This window comes from Cucumis melo, chromosome 4 (assembly GCF_025177605.1).
Source record: "Cucumis melo cultivar AY chromosome 4, USDA_Cmelo_AY_1.0, whole genome shotgun sequence".
Lineage (NCBI taxonomy): Eukaryota > Viridiplantae > Streptophyta > Magnoliopsida > Cucurbitales > Cucurbitaceae > Cucumis > Cucumis melo.
The window spans coordinates 6,731,760-6,750,788 of record NC_066860.1 but is presented as its reverse complement, the minus strand read 5'-3'; the positions used below and the strand labels follow the sequence as shown (position 1 = coordinate 6,750,788).

The window sequence follows — 19,029 nt, the reverse complement described above, 5'->3', positions numbered from 1 at the left end:
AGTTGCCCGTGCTCATTAAATTGAATAGGCAACATTTGTCCAGAATTTCTCACTGAGGCCAACTCAGACATAGTAGTTGGCCCACGTGGAACAAATGATTTCTTTCTTACTTCTGGAAGCATTTCTCTTTCATCCTCACTACTATCCTCCATCTATTAATCTGCAAAAAATGGAAATACATTAGTAAGCAAAGTCAACATAAATAAGCATAACAATTATGTTACGAACTTAAACATAAATACATTATAAAGCAAAGTAATGACATACCATAAATATAGCAGTTATATTACGAAATCTAAACATAAATACCTTATAAAGCAAAGTAATAACATACCATAAGCATATCAATTATATTACGAACTCTAAACATAAATACATTTTAAAGCAAAGTAATGGCATACCCTTCTCTACACATCTACCCTCACAACCATGTCTAATATAATTTAAAGATGTATCATCAGTTTCATTAGGTGTATCAATATTGGGCATCCTTTAAATGGTTTCATAACCACTTTGAGCATATCTCCTATTTCATCTTCAAAGAAATCTTCTTCAATAGTTCTTTGTGGAGATGTTAAAGCCACTGACCATTCAGGATTTGCAAAATCTTGGACATAGAATACTTGTTTTGCTTGAGTGGTTAAAAAAAAATGAGTCTGATTTATTCCCAATAGGTTTGAGATCCACGATGGTAAACCCAAGCTCGTCCACTTTGACTCCATTTCTATTGTCAACCCAATCACACTTAAATAAAATAAAAGATAATTGATGGTAATCAATCTCCCATATCTCTTGTATTACACCATAAAACGTCATATCTGACATGACAGGATTTTTGTTTTTAGAACTAGAGACTTGCATCGTAGTAGCGGTTATACCAACTCCCCTAATTTGAACTCTCCTAATATCATCACGCCTTTTTGTGTGATAGTAATAACCATTAATCACGTAACAAATCTGGAGAAGGTCCGTGAGCTATCCATCTTAAAGAAGGCGAGATGGAATTTTTAGGTATTTCAAGAGCAAGTGCAACCTACACAATATATTGGATTTAGTTAGATCGAACACAAACATGAAAGAGTATAATTATAGTGATTACCCTTGTGGATAACCAGCGACTGAATAAGCGATTATGCTCTTCTTGAATCCACTTTCTACTTCAAGCTTTACTAGAGTTATGCTTACGCAAACTCTCCATATGTTGTCTGTCATAAATGACAAGTTATTAAGTAATTACATAACTAACTTATATAGAATGAGAATAGATAGGGTTTAGCATGTACTCGACGTATAGTAGAACATCATTTACATTCTGAATGACGTAGGGATGAGCTTGATCTAACTGCTCCTTACTTGGTCTGATAAAAGAAGAAGCTTATAATGCTCTATCCACGTTTGAATCCCTTTTTATTACAGATGAGTTAAGTCCAATAGAACAAACTCCAGCAATAAATTCAAAACATAACTCTATAGCCTCTTCAACTATATAGTTTTCTACCATACTTCCTTCTGGTCGATTTCTGTTTCGCACATATGGTTTTAGGACTTTCATATATCGTTCAAAAAGATACATCCACCTTAGATGAACAGGTCCACAAAACTCAATTTCTCTTACGAGATGGACTATAAGGTATACCATAATAGTGAAAAATGATTGAGGAAAATATTTCTCCAATAGGCATAAAGTGACAACTACATCTTCTTGGCATTCTTTTCAATGTGCATCACATCTAAATAATGCCGCACATCAAGAAACTTCCAATATTCTAAATAATAAAAAAAAATTTCTTCCAATAAGCTCCTAAAGAACTCACTTCACTATTCTTTTCGTTGATAGTTCTTTTACCAAATGAGTGTTCGTACTTACTTGTTTGTACATGAATTTCTTCCCCACTCAATGGTTGTGGAGCCAATTCTTATTCTTGTACACCATTGAAAACTTTCTTCTGTTTCCTATATGGATGATGACGTGGTAGAAACTTGCGATGCCCAATATATGCCATCTTCCTTCCTTTTGGCAAATAAATGGATGAAGTTTTCTCTGCACAAATTGGACATGCATGACTGTACAACCACACAAGTTGCCATACGTAGGAAAATCATTAATGGTCCATAATAAAATAGCTTTTAGCCCAAAATATTGATCTCGATATGCATCGTAACATTCCATCCCATCATGTCAAAGTATTTTCAAATCATCAACTAACGGAGCTAAATAAACATTTATTTCATTTCTCAGTTGTTTGGGACCAGATATTAGTGCGGTCAACATAAAATTTTTTCGCTTCATACATAACCATGGAGGTAGGTTATATGTCATTAACATCACTGGCCAACAACTATATCTACTGCTACGATCTCCATGTGGATTTTCCCCATATGTGGAAAGAGCAAGACGTAGATTTTTACGTTCCGACCCAAACTCTGGCCATAAATTGTCTATTTTTTCCATGATAATGCATCTTTTGGATGTTGTAATAGATCATTCACTTTTCATTTTCTGGCATACCACGTCAATAATCTTGATGTTTCTTTGCTTCAAAAGATTCTTTCAAATCATGGAATTGGGGAGAAATACCACATGACTTTCACTTGAACATTCTTAACCTCCTTCTTTGAATTTATAGGAATCTTCTATCTTGACATACCACAAGAGGAGCATACATTTGCATCAGACAATTCTTTCCTAAATAAGCAACAATCATTTCTACAGGCATGAATCTTCTCGTACTTCATTCCAAGAGTACACAAAATCTTTTTTGCTTCATAAGTAGAAGTAGGGCATTCATTGAGAGTAAGTAAGATGTCACAAATTAATTGTAACAACTCAGTGAAACTCTTATCACTCCATCCAAATTTAGCTTTCAAATTATATAACTTTATCAACATAGATATTTTGGTAAGATTTGTACAATTAGGATCTAATAGTTTCTTGGCATCATCTACTAGTTCCTCAAATTTTTCTGACTTGTCATTAAAATAATTATGCGCAGCCTCAAACATTCCAATTGTGTCATCAACATCGTCCTCGTTAATTCTTTCTCTTACACTACTAAAGACACTTTCATTGTTTCTCTTTATTGGTAGTGATTCACCATGAAAAATCATTTCTTGATAACTCTGATCAATGCCGTTAAAAAACAAGTGATCTCTAATTGTATTCACATCTAAAGTTTTTGCATTCACGCACTTTAAACAAGGACAAGCCATACGTTCGACGTCTTCGAATGTTTCAACTCATTTTTAATAAACATCTCAACCCAAAAAGCATACTTAGTTGACATTCTATTATTTTGCATCCACGACATATCCATATTATATAAGATGCAATTTAATCTACAAAAGAAAATCGAGAAAACAACGAAATTAAGTAAACTTAAACTCTTACCCACATTCCAAAAACTAACAAGTTCTATATAACCCAAACCAAAAACCTCTATATTATACACTCAAACGACTACAAAACTCGCAATTGTATCACTCAATCAACTAATAAACAAATTAATCTCAAATTAAAACCATCCACAAAAACCAAACACAAGCTCACGTAAATGTGTCGAGATACTGGTGGAACCCTCAAGTAGCTAGTGTGACACAAATATTGGTCATGTTTCAAATAATGTAAATATTTGTCTATTATACATTGATAAATCATAAGAGTAAATTCCTCATGTTATACATGTTGGTCTATTATACATTGATAAATCATAAGAATTTATCAATTATAGAAGTCTATTTTTAATAGATTTTGCTTCATTTATAATTTTTTTAAAATGTTATTTTATACTTTGATTATTATTTCTAAAATTAGCGCCTATTATTACCCTATACATAAAGAAAGGTCGTGAAGCCCGTAATGGTTTCCCACCGCCCACACTTCCTTATTTTGATAACCCATCATCTCCGTAATCAACCAATAAAAACAATTTCTCACCTCCCACTTAACCAAAGTAAAATGGTTGCTTAGTTAAATGAAAATCAACTGAGCTTTGTGAGTGAGTTCTGGGCTCCGTTTTCCCAAAAGTTTTCATTCATTTCATTTAATATTATTTTCATGACTTCGTGTCCCCCACCATTAAGTTTGCTTTAAGTTGATTTTTGTTTTTTTCTAATTATTGAGGACCAGCATGCATGTTGGAGATGAATTATTGCAACGTAAAGCTTGTCCAATGACAATGACCACGGTTTTTATTTGATATGTACGCCTTCAAATTTTAAATATGTACATTGTGATCCAACCGTCTCTAAAAACTCCATTCAACTTAATTTTGGACGCCATGTGGCCTCTTATCTAAACACACCCATCTACCGTGCTGAAAGTTCTCCCAAGTTCCCACCCTAACATTTAAGAAGATTATGCATAAATGGAAAAACCGCCTCACGCCGTTGCCGGAGTAATCTTTGCACTTGTCTTCATTATCTATCTTCTTTTCATCGTGTCTAGGAGATCCGCAGGTCATCCTAAGAGATTCCCACCAGAAGCCGATGGCGCTTGGCCAGTGATCGGCCACCTCCATCTTCTAAATGCAAGTGAGCCAATCCACATAACATTGGCCAAAATGGCCGATGCGTATGGACCAATATTCACGTTCAGATTCGGTATGAAAAGGGCGTTGATTGTGAGCAATTGGGAAATAGCGAAAGAATGTTTTACTACAAACGATAGAATCTTTGCGTCTCGTCCAAAGCAACTTGCATCAAAGCTTCTTGCCTATGACTACGCAATGATGGTGTTCAGCCCTTACAATCAACACTGGCGCTATGTACGCAAACTAGCCATGCTCGGACTCTTCACTAACCAACGCATCGAGCAGCTTGAACACGTTAGAGCAGTCGAAGTTCATAGTTGGATGAAGGAACTTTATGAGTTATATTGGCTCAAAAATAACAATAACAAAAGTGAGAAAGTTGTGGTGGAAATGAAGAAATGGTTTGTAGACATAACCATCAACACCATGTTCAAGATGGTGGTCGGAAAGCGATTTGCGACTGCCTTTGACGACCATGTAAGCCGTGAAAAGTGTCGAAAGGCGTTGGGGGGTTTCTTTGAATTCTTTATAAAATTCATTCCTTCAGAATCGTTTTCGTTTTTTAGTTGGTTGGATTTAGGAGGACACGAGAAAGCGATGAAGAAGACTGCACAAATATTAGATGAGACTTTTCACAAATTCCTCCAAGAACATCGTGAGAGGAGAGATTATTGCAGTACTGGAGAGATGGAAGAAAAAGACTTCATGGATGTAATGATTTCTAGTGTTGAAGATGAGGATGGAGAGCAGCTCAACTACGATGCTGATACAATTATCAAAGCCACGTGCTTGGTAAAGTATATATTATTTTAATGCTATATATAGTTATCCTAATATATTTTAAAATATATGAAAATATTAATTTTTTGTTAAAATGTCTTTGAGTTCATCATCAACAAAGGATAAAAAACGACGACATTTTATTATATGGTAAGAAAGTAAATGCAGCATAATCATGGAAACTATAAAACAAAAAATAGGATATAACTAATAGGTGCATTTTTGCTAATGAAGTTGCATCCGATGAAAATCTAACATGTGTGGCTATTTTGGTTTAATGCTTTTCCTAAAAAATTATCAATTTTTTATATATTAGATAAGTTTTGATAGTTCATTGGATGCATAAAAAGAAATATTTTTTTAAAACCATATTTAGAGTGAACTTCTGAGTTAAAATTTGCACTGTTTAGAGTTATGGTGAATAAGATTTTTGTAATATTTATCTAAGTAGAGTTAGAATTTGATGAAATTGAAAGTTGTGTTAAAACTGATACCATTTAAATTGTTTGCTTAGAAAATTAATCATTTTCGCATTAGAAAAATAGTATGAAGGTTCCTGCAGTGATTTTAAATGGAAATAATTTAAGAAGTGTAGGGTTTATATAATAGAGTAGGTAGATTTCATTATCAAAGTATAATAAAATATTTGAGAAGTTGGACTTTCTTGTCAACTTTTTTTTGTCTAATCTTTATGAATTTTATTAAACAATAAAAGAAATTCGAGTAAAAAAAATTGTTTTTGTAAAATTTGTTAACTTTTATTTTTAGAATTCTGACTGTAGAATCGATTGTTTGGTTTTGATTGTTGAAAATTAAACATTTTTTAAATAAATAAGTTATATGTGAGTTAATTTATGTAAGTTAGAGAAGGATGTGAGTTAAAAGTGTTAGAGTTAATTTAGTAAGAGTTTCACCTTAGTTAAATGTAGGATTTAATTTGTTGTATTTAATTGTGATATGAGTTATTCTTATGACAATCTTATAAATAGGATTGAAATGTTGTAATCTATATCATCCAAGTGTGAGTTGAATACACACAACAAGTCTTCCAAAAAGGTTTTTGTTTTCTATCAAATATTCTATTTGGTCATTATTTATTTGGGGTGTTTATCAAACGCTTCCAACAAAGTGGTATAAGAGCTTGAGTTTGGAGTAAAAAATTGGTTTTGCAATTGGCAAACAACAATTTAGTTCCCTTCCAAGTACCTCGACTTACGAAAGAAAATTATAGTAGTTGGTGTATTCGAATGAAAGCTCTACTTGGTTCACAAGATGTGTAGGACATTGTTAGTAATGGTTATGAAGAACCAGAAAGTGATGCAGCTTTGAATCAAGCTCAACGAGAAGCTTTACAAAATACAATAAAAAAAGATCAAATGCTCTCACCATCATTCATCAAGCCGTTGATGATAACAATTTTGAGAAAATTTCTGGAGCAACTACTGCATATCAAGCATGACAAATTTTAGAGAATACGTATAAAGGAGTAGATCGAGTCAAGAAGGTTCGTCTTCAAAAATTGAGAGGTGATTATGAATTACTACATATGAAAGAGTCTGAATCAGTTTCAGATTATACTTCAAGATTGCTAGCAGTAGTAAATGAAATGAAAAGATTTGGTGAGACAATAATCGATGAGCAAGTAGTAGAAATAATACTTCGCTCATTGGATGTAAGATTTAATTTCATTGTTGTAGCTATTGAAGAATCAAAGGATTTGAGTACAATGTCCATTGATCAACTTATGGGTTCTTTACAAGCCCATGAAGAGAAGCTTCTTAAGAAGAACAAGCAGATGAATGAGCAACTTTTTCAGTCAAAGTTGAAATTACAAGACAAGGAAGGCAGCCTAGAAAAAGGAAATCGAGGTCAAGGACGTGGTGGTAATCGTGGACGTGGTCATTTCAAAGATCGAGATCCAGGAATCTACGGTCAAAGAAAATTTGATGAGAGTAATTCAAACTCAAATTCATCAAGAGGTAGAGGAAGACAACATTATTCGAGGTCAAGTGGGTAAATATCAAATAATGACAGGAGGTATGACAAAAGACAGGTTGAATGTTATAATTGTCATAAATTCGGCCATTATTCTTGCGAATGCAGAAATAGAGTTGAAGAAAATGCAAATTATGCTGAGAAAGATGAAGAAAGCGGTGATTCCTCATTGTTTTTAGCATGCAAAAGTGCAGAAACATGTGAAAACAGTGCATGGTATCTCGATAGTGGTGCAAGCAATCACATGTGTGGAAGTAAATCAATGTTCGTTGAACTTGATGAATATGTTGGTGACGATATCGTATTTGGTGATGCCACAAAAATTCCAGTTAAAGGAAAAGATAAAATTTTGATCAATTTGAAGAATGGGCAGCATGAATTTATCTCTAATGTTTATTATGTGCCTAATATGAAGAACAACATTTTGAGTTTGGGGCAACTCTTAGAGAAAGACTATAATATTTTGGCGAAGGATTATAGTCTTTTGATAAGAGATAATCATGACAAAATTATTGTTAAAGTGCAAATGACGAAAAAAGAATGTTTTTGTTAAACATTCAAATTGATATTGCTAAATGTTTAAAGTCATGTTTGAAAGATCCAAATTAGATTTGGCACTTGAGATTTGGGCATTTGAACTTTGATGGCTTAAGATTATTAGCCAGGAAGAACATAGTGAAAGGAATGCCATATGTCAAACATCTAAATCAACTTTGTGAAGGTTGTTAATTACATTACATCCAGATCATGGCAAACAATCAAGGAAGAGTTTTTCACAAGAATCATCTTCGAGAGCAAGGAGACCACTAGAGTTAGTTCACACGGATCTTTGTGGATCGATCAAACCAAGTTCTTTTGGTAAGAATAATTATTTCTTATTATTTATTGATGATTTCAGCCGAAAAACTTGGGTTTACTTTGTCAAGGAGAAATTAGAAGTATTTGGCATGTTCAAGAGATTTAAAGCTCTTGTTGAAAAAGAAAGTGGTTATTACATTAAAGCTTTGAGATCAGGGGAGGTGAAAATGGAATCGTCGACCTATGACAGTTTCATTTACTCCTCAACAAAATGGTGTTGTTGAAAGGAAGAACCTAACAATACTTAACATGGCTCGAAGCATGTTGAAGTGCAAGAAGATGCCAAAAGAATTTTGGGCACAAGCTGTTGAGTGTGCAGTGTACTTGTCAAATCGTTCCCCTACTAGAAGCTTATGGAACAAAACTCCTCAACAAGCATGGACAGGAAGAAAACCATCAATTGGTCATTTGAGAGTATTTGGATGCATGGCTTATGCGCATATACTTGATCAAAAGCGTAGTAAGCTTGATGATAAAATTGAGAAATATGTGTTTGTTGGCTATGATGCGAGCTCAAAAGCCTACATGCTTTATAATCCCGTTACAAAGAAGAATATCGTAAGCAGAGATGTTGTGTTTGATGAAGAAGCATCATGGAATTGGAATGACGAACCAGAAGATTACAAATTTTTATTTTTTCCTGACGACCGTGATGAGCCTAATGACATTGCTTCTCCACCAACATCACCAATCACTCCACAACAAAGCACATCTTCATCATCTGCAAGTTCAAGTGAAGGGCCTCGTGGCATGAGAAGCTTACGAGACATATATGATGAAACTGAAGAGTTAAGTAAGAGTTTTAATAACCTTACTCTTTTTTGTTTATTTGGTGACAGTGAACCTTTGAATTTTGAAGAAGCTTCGCAAAATGACAAATGGAAGATTGCTATGGATGAAGAGATAAAAGCCATAAAAAAGAAGGATACGTGGGAACTTTCTACTCTTCCAAATGGAAAGAAAGCAGTAGGTGCCAAATGGGTATTCAAGATAAAAATAAATGAAAAGAGAGAAGTGGAGAGATACAAAGCAAGATTAGTTGAAAAAGGATATTCTCAAAGAAAAGGCATTGATTATGATGAAGTATTTGCTCCCGTTGCTCGTTTGGAAACTATAAGGTTGTTAATTGCTCTTGTTGCACAAAATAATTAGAAAATCTTTCAGATGGATGTCAAATCGGCTTTTTTGAATGGATATCGAGAAGAAGAAGTCTACTTGGAACAACCTCCTGGTTATTCTGTGAAAGGCCAAGAGGATAAAGTTCTAAAATTGAAGAAGGCATTATACGGATTGAAACAAGCACCAAGAATGTGGAATAGCATAATCAACAAATATTTAGTTGAATACACACAACAAGTCTTCCAAAAAGGTTTTTGTTTTCTCTCAAATATTCTATTTGATGATTGTTTATTTGGGGTGTTCATCAAACGCTTCCAACATTGGTTAGGTAGCGATAAATGATGGTAAAGATGTGGTAGGAGATCAACATAGTTTTAAAAAATCTAAAATTAGACAATTTTGAAAAATGAAAAAAACCCACAACCCCACAAACTCACAACGTGAAATAACAAAAACATCCTATGATTAATTGGACACGTACGCATGAAAAGAATCTTTTATTCAATCTAAACGATCTTGTACTATTGTACCTAGTGTAAATGATCTGTTACCAATGTTAAATGTTTTTTTGCCAAGTATAAACGATCTTAGTACACGATCTTGTACCATTGTATCCAGTCTAAACGATATTGTATCCAGCTTAAAGAATCTTGTATACCCTCGTACCTAGTCGAAACCATCTTGTACCTAATCTAAACGTTCTTGCAGCCATCCTAAACGATCTTGTATCCTTATACCCAAGCTAAACGATCTTGTATCCACTGTAAACAATTTTGTACCAAGTCTAAACGATCTATTAGCGATAGTGGTCTATCTCTGTCATCTGGGATAGACAACTGATTATTTAGATATTAGTATACAAATGTTTTGATTCTGTATCAAAATCGTTAATTAGATCTTGTACAAAAAAAAAAAATAGATGAGAGATGAAGAAGAAAGAAGTTTTGAAAGAGGAAATGAAGAAATTGCAAACAATTAGAAGTATGAATACGTAGAAGAAGAAGTAATAATATAAAGAAATTTATAATATGAAGAGGAAAAAAATAAATCATAAAGAATAAGAAAAATAAGTGAAGTGAAGAATAGTCCCGCAATAATCCAAACAAACAAAGGGCAAATATGGAATTATGAAAAAAGAATGATGACTTTATGTGCTTTAATTTTTTAATACAAGGGCCGTAAATATTTTTCGATTTTGTTACATTTATGTAAATTATCCTTTATATTTTTTTTGTTTTGAGAAATTAAATCTATTTTTCCTCCATTTCTTATGATGATTGGCATCTTTCTTTAGTACAATGGTTAAATTCTTCACCAAATTCCAAAATGAAAAAAACATTTCAAGAGCGCTACCCTTTTTTTTTTTTCCTTTCAAAATTTGACCATTGGTAGAATGTAGATATTAGACGAAAAATTTGGAAGGTTAAAGGTTGTGTGTATAGTCTTAATTTAAAAAATAGAAAAAGAAGATAAAATAGTTACCAAACTAAACCTAAATGATTAACAAATGATTTCATATGTTAGAAAAAAACTAAAATGAAGGGCTTAAAATTGAATTTTAACCCAAAATAATTTTAAAGGGCTTTTTCTTTTTAATGGGCAATAAAGTAACGCTTGAACTTGAACAAAGAACGAACCATAACAAAAAGGAAAAAAAAAAGTTAAAAGGAAAATTTTCAAATAAAGCAAGTGAACCAAAATAATTATAAAATTTATCGATATATAATTAAGACCTATCAATGATATTGATCGACATTAATAGAAGCGTTGATAGATATGAATAGAAGCCTATAATATATTACTATTAATAGAATCTAAAATTTTGATACCTTTTATAAATATTTTCTACACTTTTTTCATTGACACAGTGATATTCCTAAATTTAATGCAGAATGTGATATTAGGTGGAATTGACACTGCAACAATTACAATGTCATGGGCTCTTTCTTTACTTCTCAACAATGAAAATGCATTAAAGAAGGCCCAACTTGAGTTAAACGAACAAGTTGGAAGAGCAAGACAAGTGAAAGAGACGGATTTGAAAAATCTACCATATCTCCAAGCTATTGTTAAGGAAACTCTACGATTACACCCACCTGGACCACTCTTAGTCCCTCATGAGTCAATAGAAGATTGTACAATTGGTAGCCACCACATTCCAAAAGGGACCCGCCTCATTGTCAATGCTCAAAAGCTCCAAAAAGACCCACTGGTTTGGGACAATCCATGTGAATTTCGACCGGAAAGATTTATAACAAACCAAAACAATTTTGATGTTAGAGGACAAAATCCTCAATTGATACCATTTGGAAATGGTCGAAGAATGTGCCCGGCCATCTCGTTCGCCCTTCAAATGATACATCTTACGCTATCCAACTTGCTACATGGGTTCAAACTTGATAGACCATCACAAGAACTTGTTGACATGGAAGAGAGCTGTGGATTGGCCAGTGGTAGAAAAGCACCGCTCGAAGTTGTTTTAACTCCGCGACTACCCGCTTCTGTTTATGAGTAATAATTTTGGGATCAAATTGTAGAACAGATGTGTGTGACCCTTTCAAGAGTACAAATGTGCTCCCGATGTAATAAAAGTCGTCGTTGGTTAAATAATATTTTATGCAATATATATAATTAGTACATGAGATACAAAAGTCTACGAAGGTAGCTTTTTATTTTATTTCATTTTTATTTAAGATATCTCAATTTAAAAAGGGTAATTTTTATAAATATAACAAGGCACATAAAAACTGGATAACAAAATAAAATATCTCATTAAATCGGTCATTTTTTTTAAATATTTCAGATTTGCTTCTACTTTCCACCTTCTTTGTACTGCAACTTTTTTTTTTCCATTCCAATGTCTTTTTCTCTTCTCAATTTTTTTTTAATTTTTTTGTCAAACTATTATTTAGTTAAATATTATCAAATATAAAAAAATTATTTTTCTTTTATTTTTTTCAAATATTTATTTGGTTTTTCAAGATCGTGCACCAAGTATAAAAGATCTTAAAAACAAATCATTAGGATGTTGTACATCATAGCTAAATTTAAACGATCGTGTACGAGAAATAGTAAAATCTAATACCAAAGAATCTTAAAAAAATTCGTTTAGATTTGGGTAACCAAATTTAAACGATCCTGTACCAAATCTAAACAATCAAATCTAAATGATCGTATATCAGAAATAGCCAAATCTAAATAATTGTGTACCAAGGAATCTTGAAAAAAAAAATCGTTTAGATTTGACTTTTAGATCTAGGTAGACAAACTTAAACGATCAAATCTAAACAATCATGTAACAAAAGAATATCTAAATCTAAACGTCACTACTACAAATTTGGGCTTTAACGACGCAAATTTTGCATCATAAAGACTTTGAACCACAATTTTCGCATCATTGAAGCCATAATCAAGAAAGACTATTTAATGACATTTTGAAAAACGTGTCATTAAATATGCTTACATGACACCAAAATTGTGCCATTAATACCTTTCGCTTGATGCAATAAATATCACTACAAGAAAATTGCTATTTAGTGACAAATTTTTAGTGACGTAACAAATTTTTGTCAGGAAATGTCATTTATAGCAACGCAAAAAAAAATATGTCACAAAAGATTATTATTAGAGACACATTTAAAATTTGCGTCACTAAAAGAATTAGCAACACAATAATAATGTCATTAAAAGTGTGATAGCTTTAGCAACAAAAATAGATGTTGCTAAAAGTCTAAAAAATTTCCCACCAGCATTTGACCTGAACATATTAGAATAATCGGCATTCGACCATATCTACGTAAAAGTCTAAAAAATTTCCCACCACCACCGATAAAAATAATCGGCATTCGACTATATCTACGTAAGAACATTTCTACTACTGTATTAGAGTTGTCAAATTTCTTCCATGGTCTATGTAAAAAAAACTTTGAACATATTAGAACTAGACAAAATGCAAGATGATATAGTACTCATCTTATGTAAGTTGGAAAAGATCTTCCCACCAGCTTTTTCTGACGTGATGGTCCATTTAGCTGTCCATTTGCCGTGGGAAGCAAGAATTGTTGGACCTATTGGATATAGTTGGATTTATCCAATCGAAAGGTATGTGAATTCTTTATTGCTATTACTTTTATGATGTAGGATTCCAACATATGTAATTTCATTCATGTTGTCTCAGGAGTTTGCGTTATTTGAAACAATATATTAGAAACAAAGCTTGACCTAAGGATTCAATTGCAGAAGCTTATGTAATTAAATGAATCCTTGAACTTTTGTTCTATGTATTTATGTGGCATTGAAACAAGGTTTAATAGAGGGGATCGAAATGATGATGACATTGATGATGAGGAGATCAACAATAGTGGTCTATCAATTTTCTCTCAACACATAAGGTGGTTAGGTGGTGTCGTCTTTCGACAACTAACCCCTGATGAGTTAGAGAAATCACATTATTGGTATATTCTAAACAACTGTGACGAAGTGGAACCTTATCTGCAGTATGTATCACTTTGTTTCAATTCATTTTTAATATTTTAAATATGACTAAAAGGTTACACGAACTTGCAAAACATAGGGAGCATATGAGGATCCTTGAATCGAGTAATGGAAATGGTGATTTGTATAAGAGACAACAGTTAAGAATTCCCTACTTGGTTCAAAGAAAAGGTATGTCTTTTTTTGTGGTTGTACATTGCGTTATACAATTTTTTGTTACATTAAGCAATGCCTTTTTTATTAGGCCTAAAGGTTGCATTGTGATAAATTTATATCCGATGATTTATATGCCCTTGCTTGTGGTTTGAATGATTGTGCTCGCTCTTATAGCGGGTGTATAGCAAGTGGAGTTCGATTTCACACTAAAGATCATGATAGTCGTCGGACCACTCAGAATAGTGGAGTAATGGTGCCAGGTGTTGATGAAATAGGACAAATATTTTTCTATGGTGAACTAGATGAAATTATAAGCCTACAATACATTTGCATGAAAGCAGTTGTACTTTTTAAGTGTGATGGTATGACACTAGTTCGAGGAAGAATAGAATTAACATAGTTGATTGCTTTACATCAATAAATACTCGTAACCGATGGTACAAAGATAAGTCGTTCATCCTTGTAAGTCAAGCAGCACAAGTTTTCTACGTAGATGATTACAAACTTGGTCAAGATTGAAAAATAGTTCAACAAATTCAACCAAGACATGTGTGGGATATTCCAGAAATAGAAAGTAATGAATTAGAAGGAACATCGGATGAAACCTTATCTACATGTTATCCTAGAGTTGAACATAACCTAGATTCACAAACTTTTAATAGAGAAGATATTGAACCTTCAATCATTGGAGACCAAGAAGACATTATTGCACAAAGTAATGAAGAAGCCTCAACTGATGAAGCATTGGTTGATGAAGAAGATTTTGATTCAAACAATTCTAGCGATGAGTCAATGAGTGACGAAGGTTGTGATAGCTACTAACTTTTAGTCATACTACGCCAAGGTTATGCATAACTATATTTTAATTGTACATTGTTTGTTTACTTGCTTTAATGTTTATAGTTATATTTATGCATCAAAACATTTTGTAGGATGTCGTCAAGAAATTTTGGATCAAGAAATCGTAGTAGGTCATTTTCAAATATGAATGAACCAAGCAATTCTAATCAAAATAGCATTGGTGAGCAAGAAGTGGTGTCTATAGACTCAGACATTCAAAGTATGTATTCATTTCTATGTTAAATCTTCTAGTTTTCATACAACATTAGATGTATTAATATTAATATTTCTTATGTAGGTTCTAGTACAAAAACAAAAGGCCGAGGAGCAACTAGAAGGGTTGGACTTGAGAAATATGTCCAAGAAAATGGTCCCAGTCGAATTAGAATTGACTTTGAAGATAGAAAACCAATTTGTAAGGACTCCTCCAAGTTAAGCTCTTAAATTGGAAAAGAGGTACGAGCAGTAATACCACTTGAATGTGAACATTCGTCAGATGTATCGAAAGAGGTGAAAAGAGAGATAGTAGATGGACTTTCGGTAAGCTATTTAAGTTTAGTTTCAAAGAAATACTATGTAATTTGTTCTAGACTAGGTATAAACTAACTTGTTTTATTTCTTAATGCAAGAATTACTTCATTCTAAACGTAAATGAACCTTTGGTACAAGATTATCTTGAACATGAAATGAGTGTGTTGTATAGAGACTTTCGTTGTTCACTACACAAAAGTTACAAAAAGTATGACTCTCCAGCTAAAGCACGAAAACACCGTGACAAACGAGTGGCATGGACTCAGATTGGGGTCGTTTATGTGATCGATGCGAACGAGAAGACTTTAAGAGTAGATCTGAAACAAATTCTAAGGCACGATCTAAACTTCCATTCACCCATCGAGGTGGAACTTCAACATTTTTATGCCCTAAGCAGAAAATGGTACGACATTTATTTTTGTATTGTAGTTATAAATACTTTTTATATTTATAATTTTAGTTGTCACGTGTAGAAAAAAGAGGGTAAGGAAGTAAGTGAGATTGTATTATTTCAACTCACGCATTCCAATGAGAAGAATGGGTGGGTGAATGAGGCAAAAGAGAAATATGTAAGTAAAGTTGTATGTTCATTATTGAAATTTTTCTTAACCTATAATGGATTGATACTATTATGTAATTATGGTGTAGGATGAGATGGTGGAATTAAAAACAACTTCATCACAAGAAGGGAGTGAACCTCTTCTAGAAAGGGAAATATGTGAACGGGTATTGGGTAAGCGATCGGGGCATGTGAAAGGAAAAGGTTGGGGACCAAGACCCAAGAATGTTATAAATGAAACAATTCAACACAACACAAAAGAAGCAAATGCATAGATTGCTCACTTTCAAAGTATAGTTGAATCATAACAAGCTACAATCGAAGCAATTTTAAGAAGATTATCCTGTCAAGAAGCTACCTCCAACATGGAACGAAGTTCAGAACAATCAAATGATAGTCAACAGGTAATTTTTTCAACTTAATTAGTTTGATATGAAGTGTCGGATTAGAGTAGTATATAGAAACATGGTATATTATGAATTGATATGACTATCCTGCAGTTATGGTAGTCATATATTCGTTCTTCTGATGATTTTAGTCCTGAATTTGTTGCTTTTGACTTAATTAGTTTAATTAGTGTCATAATGCTTTGAAGCCGTTTATTGAGTTTAATTGTAATGAATTTGTTGCTTTTGATGTAGACATGCCCCCCGCCCCAATTGTTTTGGAATGATACATTGTAATGAATTGGTTGCTTTAGACATGTCCTCCTCCCTTCTTATTCTTTTTTAGAAAGTTTGAGTTTATCCATTTGAGTATGACATATTTGAAGTGCCTAAGTTTCATTTTTTTTGCTTTAGACATGTCCCCCATCATTCTTTCAACTTAATTAGTTTGATATAAAGTGTTGGATTAGAGTAGCATATGCGAATATGATACATTCATTCTTGTGATGATTTTGGTCCTTTGATGTAGACTTGCCTCCCCCCCCCCCCAATTGTTTTAGAATGTTTGGGTTTCATCCATTTGAATAGTGTCATGATGCTTTGAAGCCATTTATTGAGTTTAATTGTAATGAATTGGTTGCTTTAGACATGTCCCCCTCCCTTTTTGTTCTTTTTTAGAAAGTTTGAGTTTATCCATTTGAGTATGACATATTTAAAGTGCCTAAGTTTCATTTTTTGCTTTAGACATGCCCCCCCCCCCCCATTCTTTCAACTTAATTAGTTTGATATAAAGTGTTGGATTAGAGTAGCATATGCGAATATGATACATTCATTCTTGTGATGATTTTGGTCCTTTGATGTAGACTTCCCCCCCCCCCCCCCCTCATTGTTTTAGAATGTTTGGTTTTCATCCATTTGATTAGTGTCATGATGCTTCGAAGTCATTTATTGAGTTTAATTGTAATGAATTGGTTGCTTTAGACATGTCCCCCTCCTTTCTTGTTCTGTTTTAGAAAGTTTGAGTTTATCTATTTGGGTATGACATATTTAAAGTGTCTAAGTTTCATTTTTTGCTTTAGACATGCCCCTTCATTCTTTCAACTTAATTAATTTGATATAAAGTGTTGGATTAGAGAAGCATATGCAAATATGACACATTCATTCTTGTGATGATTTTGGTCCTTGATGTAGATCCCCCCCCCCCCCCCCCAATTGTTTTAGTATATTTGGGTTTCATCCATTTGATTAGTGTCATAATGCTTTGAAACCGTTTATTGAGTTCGATGGTAATGAACTTGTTGCTTTAGATAAAGACATGTCCCCCCCCCCCCCCCCCGTTCTCATTCTCTCAACTTAATTAGTTTGATATAAAGTGATGATTTTGGTCATTGATGTAGACATCTCCCTCTCATTGTTTTAGAATGTTTAGGTTTCGTCTGTTTGACTAGTGTCATAATGCTTTGGAGTCGTTTATTGATTTCGATGGTAATGAATTTGTTGCTTTAGACATGTCCCCCTTCCTTCTCATCTTTTTTATAAAGTTTGAGTTCTATCCATTTGAGTATATTATATTTAAAGTGCCTAAATTTATTTTTTTGCTTAAATGTTTTACTTGTTTATGTTGTTATATTGTTTTTCAGATTTGACGCACAATGGACTTCTGATGAATATGACAAGAGTTTGGTTTGTATCTTATAATTTTTTGTTATGCACATACTTTTGGTCCAAGTAAGAATTTTTTGTTGTGCACAATACTTTTGGTTTGTAGGTGTTACTTTTTGGTTATAGCTTGGAACTAACTAGATGTAACTTAGTACTTATAACTTATGTTGACATTACTTAGAACTATTTATGAAGATATTGAAGTTTTTTGATATATATTTCTTGTGATGAAGTTGGTGTTATTGCATGTTGCTTAGTGATAAATTTTTAAAATTATTATGTTTAACATCTTATAACATATATAATTAATCAATTAGATATTATTTTTTTTATGTAATAAAATTCTTTTACTGGTGCTTTCAATAACGTTGCAAAAGCATTGATTTTTATAATAAATACTGTAGGACTTTTTAGTGGCACACTTCAATACGTCGCAAAAGCTATTTGTAATGGTCCCGAAGTAACCTTCAGCAACAATACAATTTGTCACTAAAATATCGCCTTTAGTGACATGTTCAAAACGCCACTATAGAAAATAAATAGTGACACAAATTATGTTACTAAAAGTAAGCCTTTAGTAACGCACAAACGTCACTAAAAGTTTCTCTTTTGCGGCGCGAACACTTGCGTCGCTAAAACTTTAACCGACACGAAATCTGCGACAGTCCTAGTGACGAAGACCTTTTCGTTGCTAAAACTATTAGCGACGCGTTGTCAACCTTCAGTGACGTTTTCTGTGCGTCGCTGAAAATGGAATTTCTTGTAGTGTATGATATCGTTATCTGTAACTCGACACCAATATATTGTCATCAATACCTTTCCATTGACGCAAATCATGTGTCATCGTTATCCATACCTTGACACTAATATATTGTCAATAATACTCTTACATTGACACTTTAAATTTGTCGTCGTTACCTATTACTCGCACGAATATATTGTCATTAATAACCTATATTAACGCTTTAAATGTGTCACCATTATCTATACCTTGACACAAATATATTGTCATTAATACCCTTATATTGACACTTTAAATATGTCACCGTTTTCTAATATATTGTCGTTGTTAATATTTCATTACACAAATTTGTTGTCAAGAAATGTGCTTTAATGACAT

At 33.0% G+C, this 19,029-nt stretch overlaps 1 protein-coding gene across 1 annotated transcript; it reads left to right on the top strand.

Moving 5' to 3' along the window:
* The first annotated feature begins 1,804 nt into the window (after window positions 1-1,804).
* Window positions 1,805-11,920, top strand: LOC103502576 (cytochrome P450 CYP82D47-like). Its single transcript, XM_008466546.3, has 2 exons — window positions 1,805-5,321; window positions 11,173-11,920. The coding sequence occupies exons 1-2, from the start codon at window positions 4,365-4,367 to the stop codon at window positions 11,794-11,796; spliced, it is 1,581 nt and encodes a 526-aa protein (XP_008464768.1). The 5' UTR covers window positions 1,805-4,364; the 3' UTR covers window positions 11,797-11,920.
* The last annotated feature ends 7,109 nt before the right edge of the window (window positions 11,921-19,029 follow it).